Genomic DNA, 26768 nt, shown 5'->3' with positions numbered 1-26768 from the left:
CATTTCAAATTTCTCAAATACCTGATTTTTTTTTTTAGTTTCTCAATAAAAAAATCTTTTAGTTTTTTTTTATATATTTTTATTTATGAATTTCTTAATTTCCGAGTTTCTAAATTTATGTGTTTCCATATTTTTGAGTTTGTGATTCATTTACTTTCTAATATTTTTCAATTTTGCTGCGTCACCGTTGTTCTTCCATGTGACATCCATAATTTATTTATGTTATCCTGAATAAAAAATCCTTCAAATGGTCTGCTATCAAAACATGTATTTTTGATCCCTTCTATATTAAACCTTTGTTTGTCATTTTTTTTAATTATATTTGTTGAACTTACCTGCAACTCTCATTTCTATTTTTTTACCTAATGTAAAAGTTTTGAATTGTTTCCAATGTATAATTTCTACCTAAGCAGAAGTCGTCGCATAAGCATCTTTTAAATAAAATATTGAGTTGCCTAAAACAATAAGTCCCCGTTCTAAACTTCCTTCAATTAAATTTTTGTCAATCCCTTTTTTTAATAATAAAAAAAAACTTTAAAACCCAATTTGAGTAAATCCACTCAACTGTGTACAATATTGCAGAAAAAGTACTGGAACGCGTTACCCAGGCAAAAGTTTTGCGGCTTCTCTCCTTGCAGAACTTCTGCAAAAGAGAGAGATGACGAGAGCGAGCTGAAAAGTACGGGAACGTGCTGCAAAAAAGTGACTTATGCTGGCTGCAGAATTCTGCAGAAGCTGCAGAAATTCTGCAATTCTGCAGGTACGGGAATAGACCTATTATGTATTGGAGAAAAAAAAACAACAAAAAAAAGCGAGCGAGAAAAAAACAGTAAACTTGCATTGCGCAAACTATGAGTAATAAAAATGCTACACTTTAAATTACAGAACAAAAGCACTGCGAGCACTGAGTTTTATTTTTCCCTCTGCACTAATATTTGAAGAAATCCGAACGAAAACAAGAAAGCAGCGCCGATTCTGGGCGGTGTTTTATACCGAAAGCAGCCGCGTCGCAACATTAATTAGAGTTACTTCCGAGTGTAAATATTGGCGCTGAAGTCGGAATCTAGGCTAAAGGCGGGTAAGTAGATAAATAAGATGGTGTAAAGTTTTTATTTTTCTTCGGAGTGCATCGAGATAAGCGGATTAGCTTAAGGTGCAATGAGTAAAGTTATTCGTGTAGAATAATAAACTTTCTCATAGGCACCACAGACAATTTAATGCTACTATTTTCTTGTTAATTTGAAAGACAAAAAAAAAGTTGAATCACATTTTATCAGTAGCGATTTGTTTCTGTAGATTCTGAATTGTTTTGTTGTCTGAACACTCCCTGCTCAAACCTAACCCAGCTCAACGAATCCTCTCTGTGGTAAATTTCACGCAGTAGGCCTGGCCACTTTAATGATAAGGTTGATTTTCATGAAATTGGAGTGATTTTTGATGATGATCAAAAAATCACAAAAAAATTATTTTAGAAAAATCTGTCCAAATAAAAGAGCTTTTTATATCATCCTGTCTTCTTTTCTTTTAATTGCACGGATCTCACGAAACGAAACGCCTCAAGTTCAAATTGAATTCCGTTTGAGTTGACTAGCTATGTTGCTTCAGATATTTGCTTTCTAATTCTCGCAAAAAATGTTTATCGTGCGACTCGGCAAAAAAATAAAAAAGTATAAAAATTAAAATTGCGAGTCATGTTTTCAAAATTTTAATGAAAAGTGTTTTAAAATGCATTTTACACTCGTTCAGTTGTTTTGCCATCATTAGTTTCCAAAATATCTAAGTATTGACAAGCCCAAACGGACCCAAACATGCTAAATATGATTATTAATGCAGAAAAATGCTTTTCAGATTGTTTTAAGTTGATTAGACTTCTATTATCATGGAAATTTTGAAATTTTTTCGAAAAATATTTTTTTTGCCCCCTGATTTTTCAGACCAATTTTGAAGGGGGGTGGGGGCGAGGGCGACATAAACTTTAAAAAATATTTGCAACGGCCTTATCTGATTAAAATTTACTCATATCTGGCAGTTTCTCATTTCATTTTCCAATTTCTGAGCAGGTTTGGTTTTGAAGAAAACTGAGTAAAATTAAACTCAAAACTGCGATGAAATTCAACCAAATTAGAGGGAACTTCACCCAAAATAGTGAAAAGAAAAACAGTTTTAAAGGTTCTGCGAACCTATTTTAGTCCAATTTGAATAGTTGATTGTCTTTTTAATTACAAAATGTTTTATTTTTATATTTCATTACGCGTCTTTGGCCGCTATCTTGGATTTATTATTTTTAAATAACTTCAGCGTAGTTTTGGGGCCATATTTTGGGCAACACTCGTGAATTTTTTCTAACTTTGACTTCTTTTTCGAGGCACTCACCTCACAGATGTCGGGTCTTTTGAAGATGTTTCTAATTTGCGAGATTCGGGCTCAGTACGCCCCCACAAGTTTGCATGTTTGGCACACTGTCAAACACGAAAAAGTGCGAGTTGCGTTTGTTTGTTTGCCATAGTCCATTACCTAGTCTAATACCTCCTTCATCAAATGTTTGCAGGCTGACGTTGTTGAGTTAGGATGACTACTGTCAACATCTACGCGCCCCCTGGGACGGGACGGCTGGATAGAGTCTTCTTTTTGAGTGTTTACGTTTGTATTCTTCTTCTGTTTTTTGCAAGAAAATTCGTGTTCGAAAACAAATATCAAGCAATCTGTGATTCAGATAGCTTGACAATTCAAATTTTCTTGATGATGTTTTTCAACTCAGTGCTCAAGCATGTGGATGACTTTTTCTTTGGTTGAAGTGTTGTTTAGTTTTTCCTCGCAGATTTTTTTTTTTTTTTTTGAATTTGGCTATTAAAATTTGCGTGGGTGTTCCATCGTTTTACGGTGGATCCGTTCATAAGGAGCTGCAGGATACAAATTACTTGAAATGGTTGGCAAATCAAAGATGAGTAAAAAAATGTTCACTTCTTCAATTTTTAATGTGTTTTTTTTTATGAAAGATTTTTAATTTTCATTTGGATGTGAAAAATGCAATACGATTTAAATGCGTTTTCTTACACCCAAAATTCAGAATCGAGATAATCGTTCTCTCAAAATTTATTGAGGGCTCAGTGCCAAAATCGATAGAATAATGGTACCAACTCACACCATCATAACAAATGAGTTCATTCGTTAGTTGAATCAATAAATCTCCAACAAGTGTCATACATCGACTTCTGACTTCTCCATGGTCACCAAGCTGTGGTGGCCGAGGCAGCTAAGTCATTGGATTGGTTTGTCAAAGGTCTCTGGTTCGATTCCCGTTGTCGACACTTTTGGTTTTTTGTTTGACGGATGAACTTTTTTTGCAAATGAACCTCGAGAGAATAGTTCTATCGCCCATCTCGAGCTGTGTTCTCTGCGTCCGTGAATGGTACAACTATTCTCTCGACTCGAGACCATCATTCTCTCGTACTACTAGCGCTGCTAGTTTTGGGTGTACTTCAATCTAAAAAAATCCTAAAGAGTCTGCAAGTCATTAAATGGGAGGTGAGATTTTTTTTTCTTAGATCTGCTCCTGTCGTTGTCCCGTTACGCAATGAAAGTAAATAAATCTTTCCCAGTTCCCCAAAGAGGAGCACGTTGAATTCAACGGCAGTTTTTACTCAACTTTAAAGAAAGTTAACATTCCATAGGTCGCACGCCCTAAGGCTTCAGAATCGAAAGAAACAAATCAAATTTGTACCAATTCATTCACTTCAAAGAGCAAAAAAGTTTGTTTTTCAATTTGTGGCAATGTGTTGAAATAAAAAAAAGCGAAAAAATGGAATAGGCTAAATTGTGGCCATTATTTTTGCTTTTTTAATTCAGATCTACAATGTTGTTTCTTCACGCCACATTTTAATTTCATGGGAAGCACAGGTTTAATATTGTTCAATCTAGATGACATTTCTATGTAACGCGCAAAAAAAAAACAAATGGGCAAAATAATAGTCAGTTCATGAAATGTATTGTTTTTTTAAATGAAAATGATAAGTCAACATTCGGTGTACGATAGAAATAAAAGCCTTTCAATTGAAAATATTTTAATCAATCTATTAATGCAATTTACAATTATTTGTGAAATTGACAGAAGCGGCCATGTTGAAAGTGGTTTAGTTTGACAATAGGTTTTTTTTCTCTTTGTTTATCCCATCCCAGCGCGCCCCCTGTCAGCGAGAGAAAAAGTGTATACCTTTGTTACACCTTCTTGGAGAATTTTTTTATTTTTGTTATTTTGGAGCACTGATCGTCGCCGTCATTCGCGAACAAGCTTTACAGCGATACACACGAAGAATAAAAGTTTCCTTTTGCGTTCTTTCTGAAAAACCATGTTTATTTCGTTCTCCGATTGATTCTGTGTTTTCCGCGCGCTGTGCGAAGCGTTAATTCCCACAGACGTTCCTGTAGACAATCTGGCAAAAGTGCAAGTTTGTTTCTAGCAAAACAATGCAAAAGGGTCGTTGTGGGTTTGCAAACAAAGAGTTCGATGCCAACATTTCAAAAAGCATCATGTACAAACCATGCGTTTTGAGAAAAACGCATTTGAATGTTGAGCATCCATTTTCAATTACCATTTTTACATAAAAGCAAAATAAGATGTTCTAATGATAACAAACGATGAAAAACGTTGCTTTTGTTGATACTTGATCATCCATATTCAATAAAACATTATTTCCGTAATTTTATTTGAGAAAAACAAACATAACTTCTTTTGAAATCACCAACGTCGATATCACCCTGCTGTCACTGAGGGGGGCGCTTTGTTATGATTCGTTTTTCTTCGCCGAATGTACATGGCGCTTTTTTCATGTTGCTTTTTTTTCGTCACGAGGTTTATGTAGCCTTTTGTTTGACAGGTTGACAGGGCTATATAAACAGGGACTGCTGATGGCAGAGATTTTGTTTATGTTACTTTATTTAAAATCATGATTAAACAGACTTTACTGAAGTAACTTTTGCTCATTTTTGGTGGAGAGGTAGCTTATTAGAAGTACTTTCAGAGTATACAATAACCCAGAAAGTGTCAAAATGTACATGATGCCTTTTCAAATGTTACCGTCGAGTTGTTTGAGTCAGAGTCTAATACCTGCTTGAATGGCCGCCAAAAAAGCTTGTTACACTGTAACTGCAAATCGCACTTTGTTGTGTTCTTTTAAGCACTTTTCATATGAATTTTTCATATCGACTACGATTACTCAAACCAAAATAATTCTAGTTGAACTGAAGAGGCAGCATGCACGCAGCAAAATATTTTGTACGATCATCCTGAACGAGGTTCGATTCAACAAAATTTTGCGTTGAAACAAATCGGATTCTTCTCAATTCTACAAAAAGTCCTTTGTTGTTATGAAAAAGTTGCTTTAATGTTTAGCGATGAATGAACAAAAGTTTTGATTTTCAAACCATGAAAAGGTTTTGTTGATTCAAATACACTCAACCCCCGGTGGTTGGTCACTTTTTCGTTTGACACTTTTTTAGTTTGTACCCCGTTGGTTGGTCAAAGTCAAACTAAAAAGTGACGAACTGTCACTTTTTACTCGCCGCTCACGCACACTATCAAAACAAACGTTTGGTAGTGTGTGTGAACTCCGTGTAAAAGGGGTGTCAAACTAAAAAGTGACCCCGTTCGTTTGACAACATTTGGTGTCAAACCATCGGGGTTTGAGTGTATCCCTTTTTATTTATCTACACTGAAAACCCAACCATGGTAGTTGCTACCATATTGTAGGGTTAAATTGAGAACACGCACCGACGTATTTTTGCTAAAAACATTCCGTGCTTGGATTGACTGATTAACGCAGTCAGTTTTACTATGTCGAAAGCGGTATGGTAATTTTAACCCTCGATTATGGAGAGAATGATAATGATTTCGTATTTGCTACCATGCAATTTTCTGGAAGCATGTTACATTTTACCATATTTGCGCTTACTTTCACCAAAAAGCCACAGTTAATTTAATAAGCAGCATTTTTAGCAAATTTTCTTAAAACTACCATGGTCGGCCTTTCAGTGTATGTTCTATCTACACGCAGAAAAATATTTTGTAGAATCAGCCTGTACGAGGTTTGATTCAACAAAATTTTTGTGGAATATAATCAACGCCGATTTTGCGTTGAAACAAACCTTGATTTTCTCAATTCAACAAAAAACTTTGTTGTTTTGAAAAAAGTTGCTTTGACGTTTAGTGTTGATTCAACAAAAATCTTGATTTTCAAATCAACAAAACGTTTTGTTGATTAAAATATGCCTTAGTTTTCTGCGTGTACCTTTTATCTGTCAACACAGAAAAAAAAAACAAACCCTTTTTGAGGGTAACTTCCACCCTTTTCTTCAAGTTTATCCGTCGTTACCTTTTGCAAAGGGTTACTACCGGTAACCCTCAAAAAGGGTTTGTTTTCCTTGTATTGACAGCGAAGTTGACAGATAAAGGGTAGATAGGAACCCTTTTGAGGGGTACTTCCGATTTTGAGTGTATACTACATACACGTTCAGTCAGTTCTACTCTACTCCAAAAAGAATAGAGTTATTTACGTGCGCATGTATTGCGTGTACGTACACGAAGGATTTTTAGGTTAAAATTTGTACCCGCCAGCAAAAACAAATGGTAAGATAGTGTGCGTGAGATCGGGCTTAGATAGCTCTATAGAGTTATCTAAGCCCGAGCTCACGCACACTAGCACCCTCGCTAGCACCCCATTTGTTTTGCTGGCGGGTACAAAATTTAACCTCAATCTTTTTCGTGTACGTACACGCAATACATGTGCACGTAGATAACTTTATTAAAATTAATCGTGCACAAATGTCAAACTTTAGGGCAAAATTACGTAACAGTGTATCACTTTGTTTTGATTTGTGATTTGTCCCCGTTTTGTTTTTGGCGCGTAAAACTCAAGTGACCTTTGGGTTTCTGACCACGTGACCATGGGTAACCGACGTCATTCGATGACTCAATCAAAGTGGTTTTAAAACCGGTTTCCCTCCCCACAGACGTCCCCACCCAGCTGGAACCGCCCCTTCCGCCGGAGGTTTGGGAGCGCATCTTCCGGTTCTGCGCCGTTCGCGAGCTCCGTTTGGTTTGCCGCCGCTGGAACGACATCGTGGCGGGCTGTCCCGCGCTCCGACAGAAGCTCACGGTCCGCTTCCGAAGCGTGAAGTTCGGTGCGGGTTACGTTCCGTCGGTGGTTCCGCCGGCGGCGAACGCGCAGCTCAACCATTGCTTGATCCGAACGGTCGACGACGGCTGGTGGCCGGATTTCGGACGGAATTTGACACAGCTGTCCCTGGAGGAGTGCCGAATCGCACCGCCGGTGCTGTTCCGGATGCTGCGAGGTTGTCCGAATTTGAGGGAATTTAAGCTGGTTGAAGTTAAGCTGCTTGCTGGGGAAGTAGAGGCCGTGGATTTTGTGTTAGACGGGATGGAAAAATTCAGTATGGTCGATCTATCGTGCTCTGAGGACGGATCTGAGATCCTGGACAGCTTCAAGCTGATTTTTCCCCGACTGAAGTCCTTTTCGATGCAAGACTCAGATGACGACATTTGGGATGCCTTGTTCACTGGAAGGCTAGTACAGTGGATCGAGACTATTAAGGAAACGCTTCAAGTCCTTGAAGTGTATCTTGATCACGATCTTCTCGAGCGACTGAGCGAGGTTGAACTGTTACAACTTAAGCAAGCAGAATACGGCATTGACTGCTCCTCATCATACTGGGATATCAACCTGTGGACGAAACTCTGCCGAAATCAACCATCCGTGTGGGATATTAACCTGTGGGGCAGCAACATAAACGATGAGGCTATTAAGGTTCTCGTGACCAACATGCCTACTTTGAGGATGCTCGATGCCGAACTGGACAGCCCCTCGCAGATCGTCCCTTCGTTTTTGGGTCACCTCATTGCCGTCCAAAACGTAACCATCGGTGTAGATTCGCTCGCCCTCGCTTTCACCGCATCGTTCAGTCCCAGCCTGACCAGCTTGACCATTTACGAGGCGTACCTAGAGGATGGCATTACATACCTCATGAATTCGCCCCACCTCCAGGAACTGTCCCTAGTCCAGTGCGACCTCACCAAGTGCCCCATCCCACCCGCGGTCCAAACCTTCAGCGCCCTGAAGCTGCTCGAGCTGAGCGAGTGCAAGATCGCGAAAAAAGTGCTCGATTTCACCGTCAGTTGCCATCCCGCGCTGGAGACGGTGCTGTTTAGTGGCATGAAATCCGTCCGCATCGATACCGTCGTGACGCTGCTGCTGCTTTCGCCCAAACTGCACCGGGTTGAGCTGCTGGGATGTGAGCGGTTTGCGGGCTTCACTTCCGGCGCGGAGGTCATGCGGCACTACCACCGAGTGCACGGCTCGGCGGACGGGTCGCGGAGCGTGAGCTTTGCATTGGTGTGAATTGTCGTTGTTGGAAGGAAATAAAATGCTCTTGTTCAAACAGTATCGTATAAATATTCAATCTCTTGGTTAAACTTTAATTTACAGAGTAAAAGACTTAAAACCCGATAAGGCTTGCTAGGCCCAGTGACAAAATTATGATTTATCGGATTTAACTCAAAAATGACGAACTCCTCGTCAGAGTGTCATCACTGCAGCGGTTTCCTGATGAAAAGCTGTCACCTTCCCTGCGAATTTTGTTGACTTGACGTTGGGCAAGGTATGTAGATTAGATAAGATAATACGGGAATTCCCAGCTGTCAAAATAGTTAGCACGAAACACGGATTTCATATTAAGATTTTCAGAAAAGTGAAAATTTGACCACTTTCCGGGCAAATTTCACCGGATTGCCTTCCGTTAAAGAATTCCTTCAAACGAATGAACCAACATTTCATCCAACCTCTCTCTGGAAGATCTTTGGCCCAATTGTTGGCCCCTTTTCATTCACTCCTTTTACATCTTTTAATCAGCACAAGCGAGATGGATGGTGAGCAGGGCTGCCAGTAAGCCCCTCTGGTCGAAACTCGCTCAGACTCGAAATTTTTCTGAAATAATGACACATTTAAAAGCATGCTTTTAATAATTTTCAATTCATCAATTCATAATAAATTTGAATGAAATTACTCAACTGAAAATTTACATTTTCTTCAAAAAAAAATCTGATTTTGACACAATCTGAGTAAGTTTCTACGAAGTTGCACTTCTGGCAACCCTTTTTCCTCCGTTTCTCTCGCGCTCTCATGTCTCACCACAGCTCTCGCTCTCGCGGTTGCGACCGCGGCGGCCGCCACCGTTCGTTCTGTCAGTTGTCATTTGGAAGTGGAAGAGAACGGTTTGAAAATCGCATCCCTCAAAGTGTCCGTGGCCCCGTGTTGATCCTGGTTCGCGAATCCTGTGTATGGTGGAGAGAAAGAAGCAGCGGCAGCAGCAGCAGTCCATCACATCCAAGTAGGCTCCTCTCTCTTGACGTCATCTGGCGGTTCCGCGGCCGTCGCGATCCGGATTCAGGCGGACCTCCCACCACCCGGGCCGACGGTCGGGTTTGGCGGTGGTGGCCACTTCTAGTTCCAGAGGCTCTCCTCTAGGTATTTCTCGGCCACCAAAAAAAGAGGAATAATTTTTCCTTCCCCACACTGACTGCGAGAGTGTGTGCATCTCTGTGTGTGCACACGCGAACGCACACACTCGCGTCTCTCTCAGCCCCCCGTGAGAAGGCCGTCTCTTTTTTATCAATGGGAGGTGGAATGGGAAGAGCGAGAGCGAACCGTTTAATGAGTGTGAGTGAGTGAGCGAATGAGATGTGAGATGTGTGTGAGTCAATGGCAGAGGTGAGAAGAGAGATTTTTGTTCGTCGATTCTAGGGGCGGGCAAGTTTAGACAGCTGAAATTGCCCGCGGGAGCTTCGATGAATGGTGGTTTGTGTCTTGGGAAATGGGCAGTGTTGCTAATTTTAATTATTGCTAAGACATTAAATTTTCATAGGAAAAAAAATTTTCAACCAATTTCTCATTACTGAATTCAGTTAAATTTACTGAGTCTGCACTACTGCAATTTTCAGTAAATGAAAACTTGCTGAAATTTCAGCAAACTTTGACAGCTCCATACAAATTTTAACTGAAGTTCAGCGAAAAACTAACTGAAAATTTCAGTAGTGCAGTTTTCAGTAAATATTAACTGAAAACGAACATCAGAATTTGCTGTTTATAAACTATTCAGAACAGTACATTGTATAACAGTTTCACTTTGCTTTTATAACACTAATGGTACGTTCGTTTGAAAAGCCGGTGTGGCACTGAGTGCCGCACTTGTCGATGCCAGTTTCGGTTCAAACGAACGTCATTTGTTAGAGTGCATGGAACTCGCATGAAACTGAAAAAATATCGAGTGCGGCACTAGAGTTTCAGTTCCAAGATGGCGGCGAAACTCGTGCGGAACTAGCGCGAGTTTCTTCAAAGAAACACTTTGACAGCTCTGAGTGCGGCACTCAGTGCGGAACTAGCCCTGAAACGAACGTACCATAAAAGAATACTCATAGTCATACTCATAAATATTATTTTTTTCGTGATTTGATTAGGCTGGTACAAATATTGTTTAATGTATTTTTTTCTTTGGCTCTGCCAAATTCAAGAAAGGGAGGAAAAAAAACCTAATTTAAAATTTCAAGCCAATTTTTAAAATTTTAATGCAAAAAGCATCACAAAATGCTTTATACATTCTAAAAATCATACTACTTCCGAAATGAATCGATCGCGGGCAGCTGCAGGATTAATCGTGATTTTTTTGCGACCGTTTTTTCTCGTTAGCAGTCCTCGCTTTATCATAGTTGATCGGAAGGCAAGCCGCCGGTTGTGTTCATTTCAGTCGATTGTGTGCAGCGGAGCGACGCGGTTGCTGGAGGTTTTTTTTTCGGGTGATAAGAGTCGATCGCGAGTAGAGTGAACACACGTGGTTGCTTTCCATGTTTGAGGTTGGTTCGGAAACAACGCAAAGGTCCATGTTAAAAAAGAAAGGGTTACGGTATGCAGCCGGAAAGTTTGTCGCGTCCTGCTTGTATGCAGTATACTTTAATGAACAAATTCAATTTAATTTAGATTTGCATAATAAAATGTCTGAAAATTACAAAAGAATTAATAATTTTGTAATCGATATAAAATTGAAAATTAAAATGACGGATTTTTTTTTTGCTCAGAATTAAGAAATCCAAAGGGAAAAGCCTAACACTGTAGCACCCGATTCGAGTGGTAGAAATGACAGTTCTCCCATAAGGAATACATTGTAGAAAAAAGCAATAACTGCTTAAATGGAAATGCTCCATTATCATTATTTTTTTTTACAGGAAAAATTGAATTTATGAATTTCTGAAACATAAGAATTTAAAAAATATATCGATATTAAAAAAAAAATCAATTGAGAAATAAAAAAATCAGAAAATCTATGACTTCTAAAAAAAATCAAAAATCTAAAATTTTTAGTAAAAAAAATAAATGTGATAGTTAAAAAAAACTCAAATTTGAATAAGTTGCAGAATAAAAGTACAAATATTTAAAAAAATGATAAATTCAGAAAATTTAAAATAATACTAAAGTCTAGACTAAAGTTTAAAAGTATCTAAATTTTAAATTCCAATAATTTAAAAGCTCTGTCTAAAAAAAATAAATATTTAATTGTGCTACAAATACACAGTTTCAAAAATAATTTTTGAAATTCTGGAGAAAAGAAATTAAAAAATATAAAGATATTTAAAAAAATATATTGAGAAATTAAAAAAATCAGTAATTTAAGATCTCTAAAAAAAAATCTAAAATTTTAAGTAAAAAATCAAAAATTAAAATTCTAACAATTTTTAATTCCAATAATTTTAAAGTTCAATCTAAAACCCGATTTAATATCACCAGAGGTGAAATAGAGCCTTTCTTACAAAATGATGAAACTCCGACAAATATATTGGTGCAATTAATTTTTCAGAAACAAAATGATACCACCCAATTTTGCCATTTTTTTTTTAATTTCAGAGGTACATTATGGGCCTCAAGATATTTAAATTTAATTAAGAAAAAAATATTGGATTGACATTATTAGAAAAAAAATATAGGGTACTCAGTCTTTAATTTTAGTCTATGATTAACATAAAAAATATGCATCGCTATTGCACTTTGTCGATCTATTATGAGAAGCCAGTAAGAACACTTTCACGCGCAGCGCAAAACGCGCAAGCGTAAATGTTCTGGCGTTTATGCTTCGACTTGACGACTTGTCGATTTTTCGAGCGAGAGCGAGAACGAGCCGGAACTTCGAATTTGATGTTCAGTATATGATTCTGTATAAAACCAAAAATTTAATGGGAAAAAATAGGGTACAAATAAGACGAAAAACACTAAAATGGCTATATCTCTGGAAATACGTTTTGGAAAAGCTTCAAATTTTGGGCCCAAGCAGTTTATGGCGCATGTTTTCCAATGGATTTTTGTTTGAAACTGAATTCTTTTAATTTGATAGTGTTATATGTCAAATTGTCCAAAAAATACCTCTAAAAATGGCTTTTACCACATTCAAATCAAAAAATCAAATTATTCGCTCTACAGCATTGCCTTGGCGTTCTCGATTGCGAGATTCCTACTCGAAACTAGGTGTTCGAAGGCTTGATTGTTGAGGCAATTGCAAACCTCTTTTTACACCTTAGCTTCCATCCACTCCGGGATTCGAACTGACGACCTTTGGATTGTTAGTCCAACTGCCTACCAGCGTCTCCACCGAGGCAGGACCCAGGGAGACGACTCCTACACCTGGACTGAGCTAACGAACTAACCTTTTTTAGGTTAGTCCGGGACCAACATTTACTTCCCTTCCGACGGAAGGCGTGATCAGACAAATCTCGTCTCGAAAAATGCCACCGGGACCGTCTGGGATCGAACCCAGGCCGACTGGGTGAGAGGCAATCACGCTTACCCCTACACCACGGTCCCGACCACATTCATTCATTGGTCGAAAATTGTGAATCGAAAAATAAAATGTTCGTCTCCGACCCCACGGCTACAGATCTGACTTATAAAAATTGAGGGTTTTACGAGCGGTTTTCCAATGATGGAAGACACAAATTTTTAGGAGCGGATACAGACATCGTTCAAGTATTTCAGAAAAAGAGCTCTCAAAAATCAGACTTTGAGTTCCGGGTTTCGGGCCAAAATTCAATCGAAAGAGCGTATCTAAACCTTTAATTTAGTAATAGGATTTTTTCCTGGGACGATTCTTCGCCGTGTACGGATTTTTTAAGATTTCTGAGAAAAACGTTTTTCCAAAAGCAAACCTTAAACCAGGCCTGCCCAACGTCCGGCCCGCGGGCCGGATCCGGCCCGTAAAGCCATTTCATCCGGCCCGCGACGGCTTTTCAAAATAGTTCTATGACCGGCCCTCAACTCAAGGCTGTTCATGAAATATTCAACTAATAAAATGAGTGTATAAATTAAAAAAAGTGTTTTAACTAAAATTAAATAAGAAACATTATGTTTGTTTTTTTTTTGCTTTTGCAATAAAATGTTGCTGTTCCAACATTTATTTGAATTTTGTTTTTTGTTTTTCAAAATCTAACATTCTTTATAATTGAAATTAATTCTTTTCATTATTAAATTAATTCTTATCATTTTTATATTAAATATTAAACTGAAAAATGGCACAGGAAAACTAAATTATCCAATTCGTTAAAATATAGATTTATTGTCAAAAAATGTATAAAAAGACACTAAATTAAAACTTCTTTCAGTTTTTACTCTCTTTACTACAAATTGATGCTTTTCTGTTTTGAAGAACATGATTCAAATTTATTTTTTAATAAATGAGTAAGCAAAAAATATTGGAATTTTTGAGAACAACCGTTAAAAAGCAAATAATTCATACTGAAAAGAAAGATAACTGCAAATATTTTTTTCATTTATGAACAAAAACATATCAAAATGAGTCAATAAATCAGGGAACAAAATTTTATTTTTTTCATAAATTTCAATAGTTTACTGAAATTTGAGAAGTAACGAATTTTAAACTATTCAATATACATTTTTCAACACTTTTAAAACCATTTTGAAATATTTTGTTATAAATTTGAACAACATCGTAAAAAGTGTTTTTGTTTGTAAGGATATTAATCCAAATTTAGTTTTAATAAATTTTATCATGCCTCATTGATTTTTGAAATATCTTGTTGTGTTGGAGAAATTAAGCTTTTGAAAAATTTGCAACGACCAATGAATTTTTGATATTTTTTATAATCAATGATGATAATACACATTTTTTACAGATATTTTTTTTCCTAAAACCAAGAATCTTATTTGCAATACTAGTTTATTGATTTGTTTACTTTAAAAGAACCTTTTCAAAATTATATTATGAAAAAATATTGTCTTCTTTTTCAACTTTTGTCAAACATTAGTTCCGGCCCGCCATTTCATCAGAAAAATCAGATCTGGCCCGCAGGGCCAAAAGGTTGGGCACCCCTGCCTTAAACCTTTCTTTTGTAAGAAAGGCAAAAAAATTAATATTTAATAATGTTACAAATATAAAATTTAAAAACTCAAATATTTAAAAAATTGTTTCAAAAGGTCTAACTTACACGTCAAAATTTCCAGTCCAATCAAGACATTTTTATCTTTCTCAAAATGTAGATTTCTAAACAAAAATATGACTCCAAAATTGTCTGTAATTTAAGATGGCGGAATTAAAAATTTAAAAAAAATTGAAAATTAAGAATTTAAGAATATAGAAATTATGGAATCCAAGGATTTGAGAGTTGAAGGTTCTGTAAATTTACAAAATTAAGATTTTAAAAATCTAATTTCCCGAATTTTAAATTATAGAATTTTAGTTTTTCGGATATCTTTTTTTTTTTTGCATTTAAAAAAAAGAAAATTAAGAATTTAAGAATATAGAAATTAAGGAATTCAAGGATTTTTTAAATCTAATTTCCAGAGTTTTCGAATTTAAGTTTTTGGATTTCTTTTTAAACTCTTGAGAATTTTGAGAGTAGTGCGGTGCTTGTGGGACGCGCAGTCCTGTTTTTTCGTGTTATTTTCCGTCTCTTTTGTGTCGCTGTTCGAGTGCATGGGGTGATTGGTCATTATAATTAAATAATGGCATCAGTAGTGCGGTGCTTGTGGGACGCGCTGTCCTGTTTTTTCGTGTTATTTTCCGTCTCTTTTGTGTCGCTGTTCGAGTGCATGGGGTGATTGGTCATTATAATTAAATAATGGCATCAGTAGTGCGGTGCTTGTGGGACGCGCAGTCCTGTTTTTTCGTGTTATTTTCCGTCTCTTTTGTGTCGCTGTTCGAGTGCATGGGGTGATTGGTCATTATAATTAAATAATGGCATCAGTAGTGCGGTGCTTGTGGGACGCGCAGTCCTGTTTTTTCGTGTTATTTTCCGTCTCTTTTGTGTCGCTGTTCGAGTGCATGGGGTGATTGGTCATTATAATTAAATAATGGCATCAGTAGTGCGGTGCTTGTGGGACGCGCAGTCCTGTTTTTTCGTGTTATTTTCCGTCTCTTTTGTGTCGCTGTTCGAGTGCATGGGGTGATTGGTCATTATAATTAAATAATGGCATCAGTAGTGCGGTGCTTGTGGGACGCGCTGTCCTGTTTTTTCGTGTTATTTTCCGTCTCTTTTGTGTCGCTGTTCGAGTGCATGGGGTGATTGGTCATTATAATTAAATAATGGCATCAGTAGTGCGGTGCTTGTGGGACGCGCAGTCCTGTTTTTTCGTGTTATTTTCCGTCTCTTTTGTGTCGCTGTTCGAGTGCATGGGGTGATTGGTCATTATAATTAAATAATGGCATCAGTAGTGCGGTGCTTGTGGGACGCGCAGTCCTGTTTTTTCGTGTTATTTTCCGTCTCTTTTGTGTCGCTGTTCGAGTGCATGGGGTGATTGGTCATTATAATTAAATAATGGCATCAGTAGTGCGGTGCTTGTGGGACGCGCAGTCCTGTTTTTTCGTGTTATTTTCCGTCTCTTTTGTGTCGCTGTTCGAGTGCATGGGGTGATTGGTCATTATAATTAAATAATGGCATCAGTAGTGCGGTGCTTGTGGGACGCGCTGTCCTGTTTTTTCGTGTTATTTTCCGTCTCTTTTGTGTCGCTGTTCGAGTGCATGGGGTGATTGGTCATTATAATTAAATAATGGCATCAGTAGTGCGGTGCTTGTGGGACGCGCAGTCCTGTTTTTTCGTGTTATTTTCCGTCTCTTTTGTGTCGCTGTTCGAGTGCATGGGGTGATTGGTCATTATAATTAAATAATGGCATCAGTAGTGCGGTGCTTGTGGGACGCGCTGTCCTGTTTTTTCGTGTTATTTTCCGTCTCTTTTGTGTCGCTGTTCGAGTGCATGGGGTGATTGGTCATTATAATTAAATAATGGCATCAGTAGTGCGGTGCTTGTGGGACGCGCAGTCCTGTTTTTTCGTGTTATTTTCCGTCTCTTTTGTGTCGCTGTTCGAGTGCATGGGGTGATTGGTCATTATAATTAAATAATGGCATCAGTAGTGCGGTGCTTGTGGGACGCGCTGTCCTGTTTTTTCGTGTTATTTTCCGTCTCTTTTGTGTCGCTGTTCGAGTGCATGGGGTGATTGGTCATTATAATTAAATAATGGCATCAGTAGTGCGGTGCTTGTGGGACGCGCAGTCCTGTTTTTTCGTGTTATTTTCCGTCTCTTTTGTGTCGCTGTTCGAGTGCATGGGGTGATTGGTCATTATAATTAAATAATGGCATCAGTAGTGCGGTGCTTGTGGGACGCGCAGTCCTGTTTTTTCGTGTTATTTTCCGTCTCTTTTGTGTCGCTGTTCGAGTGCATGGGGTGATTGGTCATTATAATTAAATAATGGCATCAGTAGTGCAGTGCTTGTGGAACGCGCAGTCCTGTTTTTTTCGTGTTATTTTCCGTCTCTTTTGTGTCGCTGTTCGAGTGCATGGGGTGATTGGTCATTATAATTAAATAATGGCATCAGTAGTGCGGTGCTTGTGGGACGCGCAGTCCTGTTTTTTCGTGTTACTTTCCATCTCTTTTGTGTCGCTGTTCGAGTGCAGAGTGCATTATTGGCAAAGGGAGTGCGTGGTCGTAAAAAATATTCGGAGTGAAAAGTGATTTTTTGTGTGCCTTTTGTTTCGCATTTTTATCGTGTATTGTGTGCTGCGAGGAGAAGATTACCCTCTGAAAATGCAGCGTCATCAGTGCATAATTGACAAAGGGAGCACGTGGTCGTAAAAAATATGCGGAGTGAAAAGTGATTTATTTTGTGATTTTCAAAGCCCTTCCTATATCATCGTTGATCGGAAGGCACGGCGTCGGGTGGATTGTGTTTAAATTTTTCGAATAAGGTTTTATTTTTTTGCGGTGAAAAGCCAATTCTTTATAATGAACGAAAGACGCACTGACAATTTGGATCGTTGAGTTAATAGTGGAGCAAAATAACTGTGTGTGTGATTTTGTGTGTAAACCAGAAAGACCTTCCCATAGCATCGTTGCTCGGAAGGCTCGCCGACGGGTCTGTTATGAAAGTCCTCCCCATAGCGTCGTAGCTCGGGAGGCATTGAAAAGCCAATACCTTATCCTACTAACCCAAAAAAATAATAATCACGTGATGCTTGAAGGAGATGCTGTGGATTCAACGGTCTCAAGCGGTATCAACAAGTATATAGCGAAAAACTATGTGCTTGATGAGTCTGCAACTTCAACTATCGGACTAACATTCCTCCCTTTCGTTGAACTGCAGGCTTCTTGGGAGGGCGCCGGTATTGACTAATAAAGTCGGGGTCTTCAGGGGTTAAACAGTGAACGGATGGTTGGCTCCCACTGATCATTTTTGATTCATTGTTTAACTTCAGCTGATCTGTCAATAACGGAGTAGCAGCTCATTGGCAGTCAACCATGCTCATGCTCATGCTCATGCTCATGCTCATGCTCTTTTTAAACTCTTGAGAATTTTGATAATTCACAACCCGAAATGATCGGGAGCCCTCTGGAGCGAACCGACAATGTCTCAAACGTACGTCATTTGTGGATGGCGCCTATAATCGGAAAGTCTTTCAAATGTCAAAGCTCATTTCGCTTTAAAATTCCACTCTTCAGTTTTCACTATTTCACCTGAGTACTCATAACTGTAGACAGTGTCGTCAGTATATTGTTCACGGATTAAAATGCCTTTTTAGACCATCTTTAAAATGATATATCAAGCAAAACAAGTTAAAAAACAAACATGGCCCCTTCCGTTCGAACCAACACATTCTGGCAACACTGCCCCGTACACGCTGAAAATCTTCCACGCTGTTTGCCCCTTCTCGCAAGCAGCCCGTCTCTTGTCACATTTTCGAAAACGTAAACAAAAGGCCGTGTGTGAACGCGTTTTCACCGTTTTCACTGCCTCTAGCACAGGCCAGCAGAAGAAACGTGCGATAAAAAAAACGGCAAGAGTTTAGTCAGTCAGTCGTCCGTCGACCGACTGCTGGGATTGAGTTGTATTTTTCTGATGGTTGAGTTGGCGCTGGCATTTCTTTCGCTTTGCCAAAAGTAAGCGGATTGCATCTGTCAGTGACGTTTGTTGTTGTTGTTTTTTTTCTTGCTCGATGTTTGTGTTCTTGTTTCGCACCCAAAATCGAAGGGGGTAAGGAGTTTGGGTAAATAATTTTAACAGTGTAGGCAAATGTTAATGAGCGTGAGTGTGTCGTAATTGAGACAAATGTGTTTGAGTGTGTGTGCACGGTTAACGGAATGAATGAGTTTTCCCTTTTTTATGCAATGTAGAACAAGGGAAAATTGAATATTGTTCTTGCACTTGCCCAAGATGGTGGTGGAAAGGTGTGTGTGAGTGAGTGAGAGAGGGATAGATAGTGCAAGGTGTGTAGCTAGTGGGGGAGGTGAAGGTGGGCGCGGAAAACGGCCACGACTGAGCAGGAATAGTCTCGTGAGACACAGGGCATAAGCACGGCACGGTCGGAAAGAAGACGAAGAAGAGCAAGAGGAGGGTCCACATGTAAAGTGGGGGGCGTGGGGTTTAGTGGACTTGGGAAAAAGTGTGAATTTCTGTGGAATTTCCAGCTGAAGAAGCAAAACAAACAAGTCCGCTTGGTGTCAACGTTCAAAATTAGGTCACAAATTGATAAGAACTCAAGAGTTAAGATTGTAGAAGCCTACTGGGATGTTCGCAAACTACAAGCAAAGCCTACTGGGATGTTCTTAGGGTGTCCCACTTTACCCGACACGCCTTTCCCAACTCGACTAGCCGATGCTGCTTCTGCGGGACGTGTTTGGCGTTTCGTTTTGGGGTTTGTGAAGAAAGTGCCTGCGAATTGTGAACGTCATCGAAGTGCAGCAAGTTTGCAGTGGTCATTCACTACCACTGCAAGTCAGTGTTGTCACCTTCGGTTGATTAAGACAAGTCTCGCGCTCTCTCTTGAATCAGTTCGACTCAGCTGGAGGGAACTGATGGCACTCGGGATGGGCTTAAAACAGAGCTGATGAATGTATGCTCGTGAGCTTGTTAATTCACACGTTTCTCGGCGCGTCTTGCTTCGCAAAAACGAAGAAGACGAAACGCGAACGAGAAGTGTTAAAGTTAGGTCTGTTGTGTGAGTGTGTGCGTTGTTATCGTGATTGATATGCAAGAATATTGATGCATCTGGTTGCGATTTCGAAGCAGGAATTCCGGTTGACGAACTTGGGAGCTATTTTTAGAACTGTCAAAGTTGTTGTCTAACGTCTTGTTTTTCTATCCATTTTTCTTTCGCCAGGAATCAACAAGTTTCGTTAGCGATACACGTGCTGCTCCGTGCCGCGCCGCTGTGGCGACCAATCTAGGGCAAATGACCCTACAGCTTCCGTCGTCACCGCCGCCGCCACCACTGCTAGAACCGCCATTGCGTGCCTTGTCCGGTCGTGACCGTTAGTTCCACACGAGTGTGACCACTGCCTGAAAAGAAAGAAGAGAAAGAGAGAGCGAGAGAGAGAGAGACCACCGGCCCAGGATGACGATCATCCTGTTCCTGGTGGACACGTCGGCGTCCATGTGCCAGAAGGCGCACGTCAACGGCGTCCAGAAGAGCTACCTGGACATTGCCAAAGGGGCGGTCGAGACGTTCCTCAAGTACCGCCAGCGGTCGCAGGACTGCATGGGCGACCGGTACATGCTGCTGACGTTCGAGGACCCACCGAACAACGTCAAGGCCGGCTGGAAGGAGAACCACGCGACGTTCATGAACGAGCTGAAGAACCTGGCGAGCAACGGGCTCACGTCGATGGGCGAGGCCCTGAAGAACGCGTTCGACCTGCTCAACCTGAACCGGATGCAGAGCGGTATCGACACGTACGGCCAGGGCCGGTGTCCGTTCTACCTGGAGCCGTCGGTGATCATCGTGCTGACGGACGGCGGGAAGTACTCGTTCCGGAACGGGGTCCACCAGGAGATTATACTGCCGTTGCATGCGCAGATCCCGGGCACCAAGCTGACGAAGGAGCCGTTCCGGTGGGACCAGCGGCTGTTTTCGCTGGTGCTGCGGATGAGCGGGAACCGGGCGGACGAGCGCGTCGACGGGAAGGTGCCGCACGACGATTCCATGATCGAGAAGATGTGCGAGGTGAGTTGGGTCAAGATGGTTGCTTTTAACCATTTTCTCTTTCAGAACTGAAGGTTTGATCTGCTTCAACGAGATAAACGAAGACTACACGAAATCTGGAGGATGCCGCTACAGCGCATAGATGTGATCTGTCATTTTAAAGTGTTGTTAATTCCTTCGTTGTTCGTGAACAAATGTAGTCGTCGTTCGTCTTCGTTGGCGGGTCATGCTGGAGGACGTGCTGAACCTGTGTGTGTTGTTCCGTTGCAGGTGACGGGCGGTCGGTCGTACAAGATCCGCTCGCAGTACGTGCTCAACCAGTGCATCGAGAGCCTCGTGCAGAAGGTCCAGCCCGGCGTGGTGATCCACTTTGACCAGCTGCTGACGACGAACGCCACGAACGGGGAGGGCGGTGGCGGAGCGGACCTGCAGTTTCAGTCGATAAAGCGGATGATTTACGTGCAGAAGCACCCCCAGCAGAAGACGTTCCCGGTGGGGTTTTGGCCCATCCCGGAGCCGTACTGGCCGGACCCCAAGTCGAGTAGTCTGCCGCCGCGGGACGCGCATCCGAAGATCAAGATCATTACGCCGTGCTGCGACGAGCCGGTGATGCTGCGGAACTTTCCGATCGACAAGTACGAGCTGGAGCCGAGCCCGCTGACGTTGCAGATCCTTTCGAAGAAGGAGACGAACAAGGTGTGGCCGCTGATCGTGTCGAGCGGGATGCATGGGATCGAGATGCCTTTTGGGTTTTTGAAGCCGAGCAGTACGATGACGGTGGTGAATCTGTACGTGTTGCCGTACAACTATCAGACGTTTTTGCCGCTGATCAACGACTTGTTCCACAAGTACAATCTGAATCCGCCGAACGATTGGATCTACAAGTTTAGCAATTACGTGAAGGCCATTCCGCAGTACTATTGTCCGTTTTTGAGGCGAGCGCTGGCGACGACGCCGAACGTTCCGTACCAGCTGGTGCAGTACATCCTGCCGGAGAACCTGGACAGCTATCTGAGCCCGGCGGTGGCGAACTATCTGAAGCAGATGAAGAACACGGCGAAGCAGGATCAGGAGAACCTCTGCCTGAGGGTGTTCAAGCAGTTGAAGCAGCCAAAGCCGGGCTACCATCAGCTGGAGACGGTCAAGCTGAATCCGGGAATGCCGCTGAAGCGGGACTTGATATCGCACCCGATGCTGAAGGACGCGTTCAACAAGGTTCACGCGGATATCGCTAGTTTTGACAATTATACGATCGTCGTGCCGACGGTGATGAGGCCGGCTGCGACGAAGAATTACCGTAATCCGTTCGACATCCCCCGGAGGGATCTGATCGACGAGATTGCCCGGATGAGGGAGAACTTCTTCCGGCTGCCCACGAGCGGCATCACGCTGTACACCAAGGACAGTGGCCACTGTCTGCCGATCGCGGACATGGGCAACTACCAGGAGTATCTGAAGAACAAGGAGACGCCGCTGCGGGAGCTGGAACCGACGAACGTGCGGCAGCACATGTTTGGCAATCCGTACAAAAAGGACAAGAACATGGTCATGGTGGACGAAGCGGACCTGAACGAGGTAGCCCCCATGAAGGGAGGTCGAGGAGGTGGGGGAAGTGAAGCGGCAGCCCTCAAGAATCGGATGGCCGATCCGAACGCAAGACTGAGCCGGAAGCGCAAGGCGGGACCAATTAGGAAGGATTACACGTTTAAGCGTAAGTGTTTTGGTTTGTTGGGGTCTTCGACGTCCGCTTCGTCTTCGTCGTCGTCGAGTAGTGTGACGTCGGAGACGTCGGCATCGCTGTCGGATTTCGCCGCATCGGACAGTGAGTGTGACAGTGCTTCCGTGATTAGCAGTTCCGCAGAGTCGGAGCTGGACGATGATCCGGACGACCGGCTCGTGGTGGACTTTGAGTTCCCGAGCGATCGCGACGAAGACGCCGGTGCGGTTCTAACGCCCCACGTGCGCCAGTTTATCGAAGGACCAGACGAGGGCGGAACGCCACCGGAAGTGCCGATCGCGGTAGAACCGACCCTGCCCTTCCATCACCACCACCATCATCATCCGCATCACCTGCCACCTCCACAACAGCAACAACAAACGCTGCCGATGCCGCCACCACCACATCACCACGTTCCGACGGTGGTCCCGATTGTGGCCGCAGCCGCTCCACTCCCCGTCAACCCGATCCTCGGCCCCAGCGGAAGTGCAAGCAGCACCGCCAGCAGCAGCTTAGCGACCGCCACCACCAACGACATGACGTCGGAGATCTCCAACATTCTCAAGACCTGCCATAACGGAGCAAACAGCTATGCCAGCAGCCAAGAGGAACCGCCTCCCGTGACGCCCCCGGAACCGGACCCCCCAGTCACCAAACCCTCGAAAAAGCAGCTCAAAAAGTCCGAGCCCGAACGGACGTTGCTCAACGGTGGCGATCACTTCGCTCCACCACCAACCCCACAAGCCCCCTCCACCAGTAAAAAGTCCACCTCCGCACCACCCCCCACCAAACCGGCGGAACTGTCCGAGGAGGAGCGGGACCGCATCCGGGAGGAAAACTACGCCGTCCGGGCGATCGTCTTCAAGGACATCCGACGGCCAGGGCGAAACTACTCCGGCCTGCTGGAACATCTCACCCAGGTCCAGGGCGACCTCGCCACGCGGTCCACCTTCGTCGAGATGTGTGTCCGGGAGGCGTTGCGCTTCCGCCGGCGGAAGATGGCCGACTCGATCGAGGAGTGGTGGGACGGCCAGCTGGAGGCGCAAAAGCAGCAGGACGAAAAGGAGGCGGCGGCGGCGGTGGCGGCCAAGCAGCAGCAGCAGCAGAATTCCTTCCTCAGCTTTAACCATCAGGGTAGCAGGAGCAGGACGTCCCACTACGGCGTGGCGGGTCCCAGCGGCAGCAGTAGACAGTTTCCTCACCAGCCGCATCCGCCCAACAAGCAGCAGCCGGGCGGAAGCAAAGCACATTCGAATCATCAAAGTCGGATATGAGCGTAACGTAATTTTCCTTCTTTAGTCCACTTTTAGGTGAGGTCTTAAGATTAAAACAAGTATAAATTGTTGTTCCGATTATAACAGAAAAAACAAAAAAGTGTAGGTTAAATTGAGGAATAAACCGTGTTTTTTGCTGTAAATCAAATTTATTACCGATTATATTTGCGCGTTAGTTGAGTGAGGCGAGCTAGAATCCCCAATTGTGAGCCCGATTATAGATTTTTCTTTTTTGCCTCTGTTTTTGATTTTTTCCCCCTTTTTAAAATGATTTATACCGAGAATGTGTGAACGCGAAAGGCTAATGAAAAAAAGATTAGGAACGTGAAAGAGAGTTTAAAATCAAATGTTTACAGCTCTAAGTGAAGCACGAAACGTGAGAGAAAAGGAAACAAAAGCTAGTTCGGTAAGAGGATTCGTGTAAATAGTTAAATGTTAAATAAATTGATATATGATAAGTATGAAAAAAGAGAAATGTTTTATAGTGCTGTGAAAACCCTGTTTCAAAATTCAATTCTTGTTAAACGAACTGTCACTTTTTACACGGCGCTCACGCACACTTTCAAAACAAACGTTTAGTAGTGTTTGTGAACTACGTGTAAAAGGGGTGTCAAACTAAAACGTGACCCCGTTCGTTTGACAACATTTGGTGTCAAACCATCGGGGTTTGAGTGTAGCTGTATTTTTTTATTTGTCTTTTCAATGTATAAGTGTTGATTTTTTTTAATATTTTCAAAAATTAGGTTGAATTTCTTTTTTTTTAACTTTATAGGTTGATTGGATTTGTTTTTAAAAGAAATCATTCTTTATTTTAGATTTTATGATTATTTTAAAGTTTTTAAAGTATTTAAAATAAAATATTTTTATACAAATACAACTTAAAAATGTAAAAAAATAATCATATTTCTTTTTCAATTTAAGAAGTTTTAGATTTTTTGATATCTTTAATTTTGATTACTCTTTATTTAACATTTCCAATTGCTCAAAAACGAGTTGCATCATACACAGCAGAAATGGACTTAAGAGCTCTGTAAAGTACGTAAAATCAACTTATTGTAACTTGGTTATTCACCAATAAATCTAAACTGAATTGATAATTTAAAATTTTTTGTTTTTTTTTTTACATTTTTGAAATTGCTGCTACAAATTTCGATTGTATTTGTTGATTGATTGTACCTCAATTCAGACTAGAAAAGTGACATAACATCAGTAAAGTGGTAAAATTACACATTTTCAGTGGCAAAATTACACATCTTTTTCTGACATAAAAGATGTACCCTTTCGACCCTTTCCCAGATGTAATATTACCATGATTTTGTTTCGGGACCATCCATAAACCACGTGAACAAACGTTTGTCTATTTTGTCATTTTTGTCAATTTTGTTAATTTTGTCAATTTTGTTAATTTTGTCAATTTTGTCAATTTTGTCGATTTTGTCATTTTTGTCAATTTTGCCAATTTTGTATTTTTTTTTTCAATTTTGTCAATCTTGTCAATTTTGTGATTTTGTCATATAGTTTGTCATTTTTTTTAAATTTTTGTCAATTTTATAAATTTTTCAATTTTGCCAATTTTGTCAATTTTGCCATTTTTTTTTTTCAATTTCGCCAATTTTGTCAATCCTGTTAATTTTGTCGATTTTGAAAATTTTGACAATTTTTTTTCAATTTTGCCAATTTTGTCAATCCTGTCAATTTTGTCAATTTTGTCAATTTTGTCGATTTTGTCAATTTAGATTTTTTTTACAATTTTGTCGATTTTGTCATTTTTGTCAATTTTGTATTTTTTAAAATTTTTATCGATTTTGTATTTTTTGCAATTTTGTCAATTTTTTAAATTTTGCTAATTTTACAATTTTGTCGATTTTGTCATTTTTGTAATTTTTGCTAATTTTGTAAATTTTGTCAATTTTATCAATTTTGTCGATTTTGTCATTTTTGTCAATTTTGCCAATTTTGTATTTTTTTCAATTTTGTCAATTTTGTGAATTTTGTGATTTTGTCATCTAGTTTGTAATTTTTTAAAAATTTTGTCAATTTTATAAATTTTTCAATTTTGCCAATTTTGTCAATTTTGCCATTTTTTTTTCAATTTCGCCAATTTTGTCAATCCTGTTAATTTTGTCGATTTTGAAAATTTTGACAATTTTTTTTCAATTTTGCCAATTTTGTCAATCCTGTCAATTTTGTCAATTTTGTCGATTTTGTCAATTTAGAATTTGTTTTACAATTTTGTCGATTTTGTCATTTTTGTCAATTTTGTATTTTTTAAAAAATTTTGTAAATTTTGTAATTTTTGCAATTTTGTCAATTTTTTAAATTTTGCTAATTTTACAATTTTGTCGATTTTGTCATTTTTGTAATTTTTGCCAATTTTGTTAATTTTGTCAATTTTATCAATTTTGTCGATTTTGTCATTTTTGTCAATTTTGCCAATTTTGTATTTTTTTCAATTTTGTCAATTTTGTGATTTTGTCATCTAGTTTGTAATTTTTTTAAATTTTTGTCAATTTTATAAATTTTTCAATTTTGCCAATTTTGTCAATTTTGCCAATTTTTTTTCAATTTCGCCAATTTTGTCAATCCTGTTAATTTTGTCGATTTTGAAAATTTTGCCAATTTTTTTTTCAATTTTGCCAATTTTGTCAATCCTGTCAATTTTTTCAATTTTGAAATTTTTTACAATTTTGTCGATTTTGTCATTTTTGTCAATTTTGTATTTTTTTTAAATTTTGTCGACTTTGTAATTTTTGCAATTTTGTAATTTTTTAAAATTTTTCTAATTTTACAATTTTGTCATTTTCGTCAATTTTGTAAATTTTGTAAATTTTGTCAATTTTATCAATTTTGTCCGAGATTTTGTCAATTTTGTCATTTTTGTCAATTTTGCCAATTTTGTATTTTTTTTTTCAATTTTGTCAATCTTGTCAATTTTGTCAATTTTGTGATTTTGTCATCTAGTTTGTCATTTTTTTTAAATTTTTGTCAATTTTATAAATTTTTCAATTTTGCCAATTTTTTTTTAATTTCCCCAAATTTGTCAATCCTGTTAATTTTGTCGATTTTGAAAATTTTGACATTTTTTTTCAATTTTGCCAATTTTGTCGATTTTGTCAATTTTGAAATTTTTTACAATTTTGTCGATTTTGTAATTTTTGTCAATTTTGTATTTTTTTAAAAATTTTGTCGATTTTGTAATTTTTTCAATTTTGTCAATTTTGTAAATTTTGCCAATTGTACA

At 39.9% G+C, this 26768-nt stretch overlaps 2 protein-coding genes across 5 annotated transcripts; both read left to right on the top strand.

The window, feature by feature from the left end:
• The first annotated feature begins 6817 nt into the window (after nt 1–6817).
• On the top strand, nt 6818–8465 carry LOC120421055 (uncharacterized). Its single transcript, XM_039584200.1, has 2 exons — nt 6818–6943; nt 7006–8465. The coding sequence occupies exons 1-2, from the start codon at nt 6940–6942 to the stop codon at nt 8409–8411; spliced, it is 1410 nt and encodes a 469-aa protein (XP_039440134.1). The 5' UTR covers nt 6818–6939; the 3' UTR covers nt 8412–8465.
• Nucleotides 8466–9241: 776 nt separating this feature from the next.
• Nucleotides 9242–23996, top strand: LOC120421050 (integrator complex subunit 6). Of its 4 annotated transcripts, none has more exons than XM_039584193.2 (3): nt 9242–9536; nt 19715–20557; nt 20807–23996. In XM_039584193.2, the coding sequence occupies exons 2-3, from the start codon at nt 19949–19951 to the stop codon at nt 23525–23527; spliced, it is 3330 nt and encodes a 1109-aa protein (XP_039440127.1). In that variant the 5' UTR covers nt 9242–9536; nt 19715–19948; the 3' UTR covers nt 23528–23996. The 4 variants fall into 4 exon arrangements, with proteins under 4 accessions (XP_039440127.1, XP_039440128.1, XP_039440130.1 ...); XM_039584194.2 differs by having other exon boundaries at nt 9252–9399; XM_039584196.2 differs by lacking the exon at nt 9242–9536 and adding an exon at nt 18411–18494.
• Nucleotides 23997–26768: the final 2772 nt, after the last annotated feature.

This window comes from Culex pipiens, chromosome 1 (genome assembly GCF_016801865.2).
Source record: "Culex pipiens pallens isolate TS chromosome 1, TS_CPP_V2, whole genome shotgun sequence".
NCBI classification, from domain to species: domain Eukaryota; kingdom Metazoa; phylum Arthropoda; class Insecta; order Diptera; family Culicidae; genus Culex; species Culex pipiens.
The sequence above is the reverse complement of the archived record's forward strand: the minus strand, read 5'-3'. Positions and strand labels throughout refer to the sequence as shown.

Bases quoted from the DNA above. Each gene is read 5' to 3' on its own strand.
- LOC120421050 (XM_039584193.2), top strand. From the start codon at position 19,949: ATGACGATCATCCTGTTCCTGGTGGACACGTCGGCGTCCATGTGCCAG. The intron at 20,558-20,806 runs GTGAGTTGGGTC...GTTCCGTTGCAG, and splicing joins TGATCGAGAAGATGTGCGAG to GTGACGGGCGGTCGGTCGTA.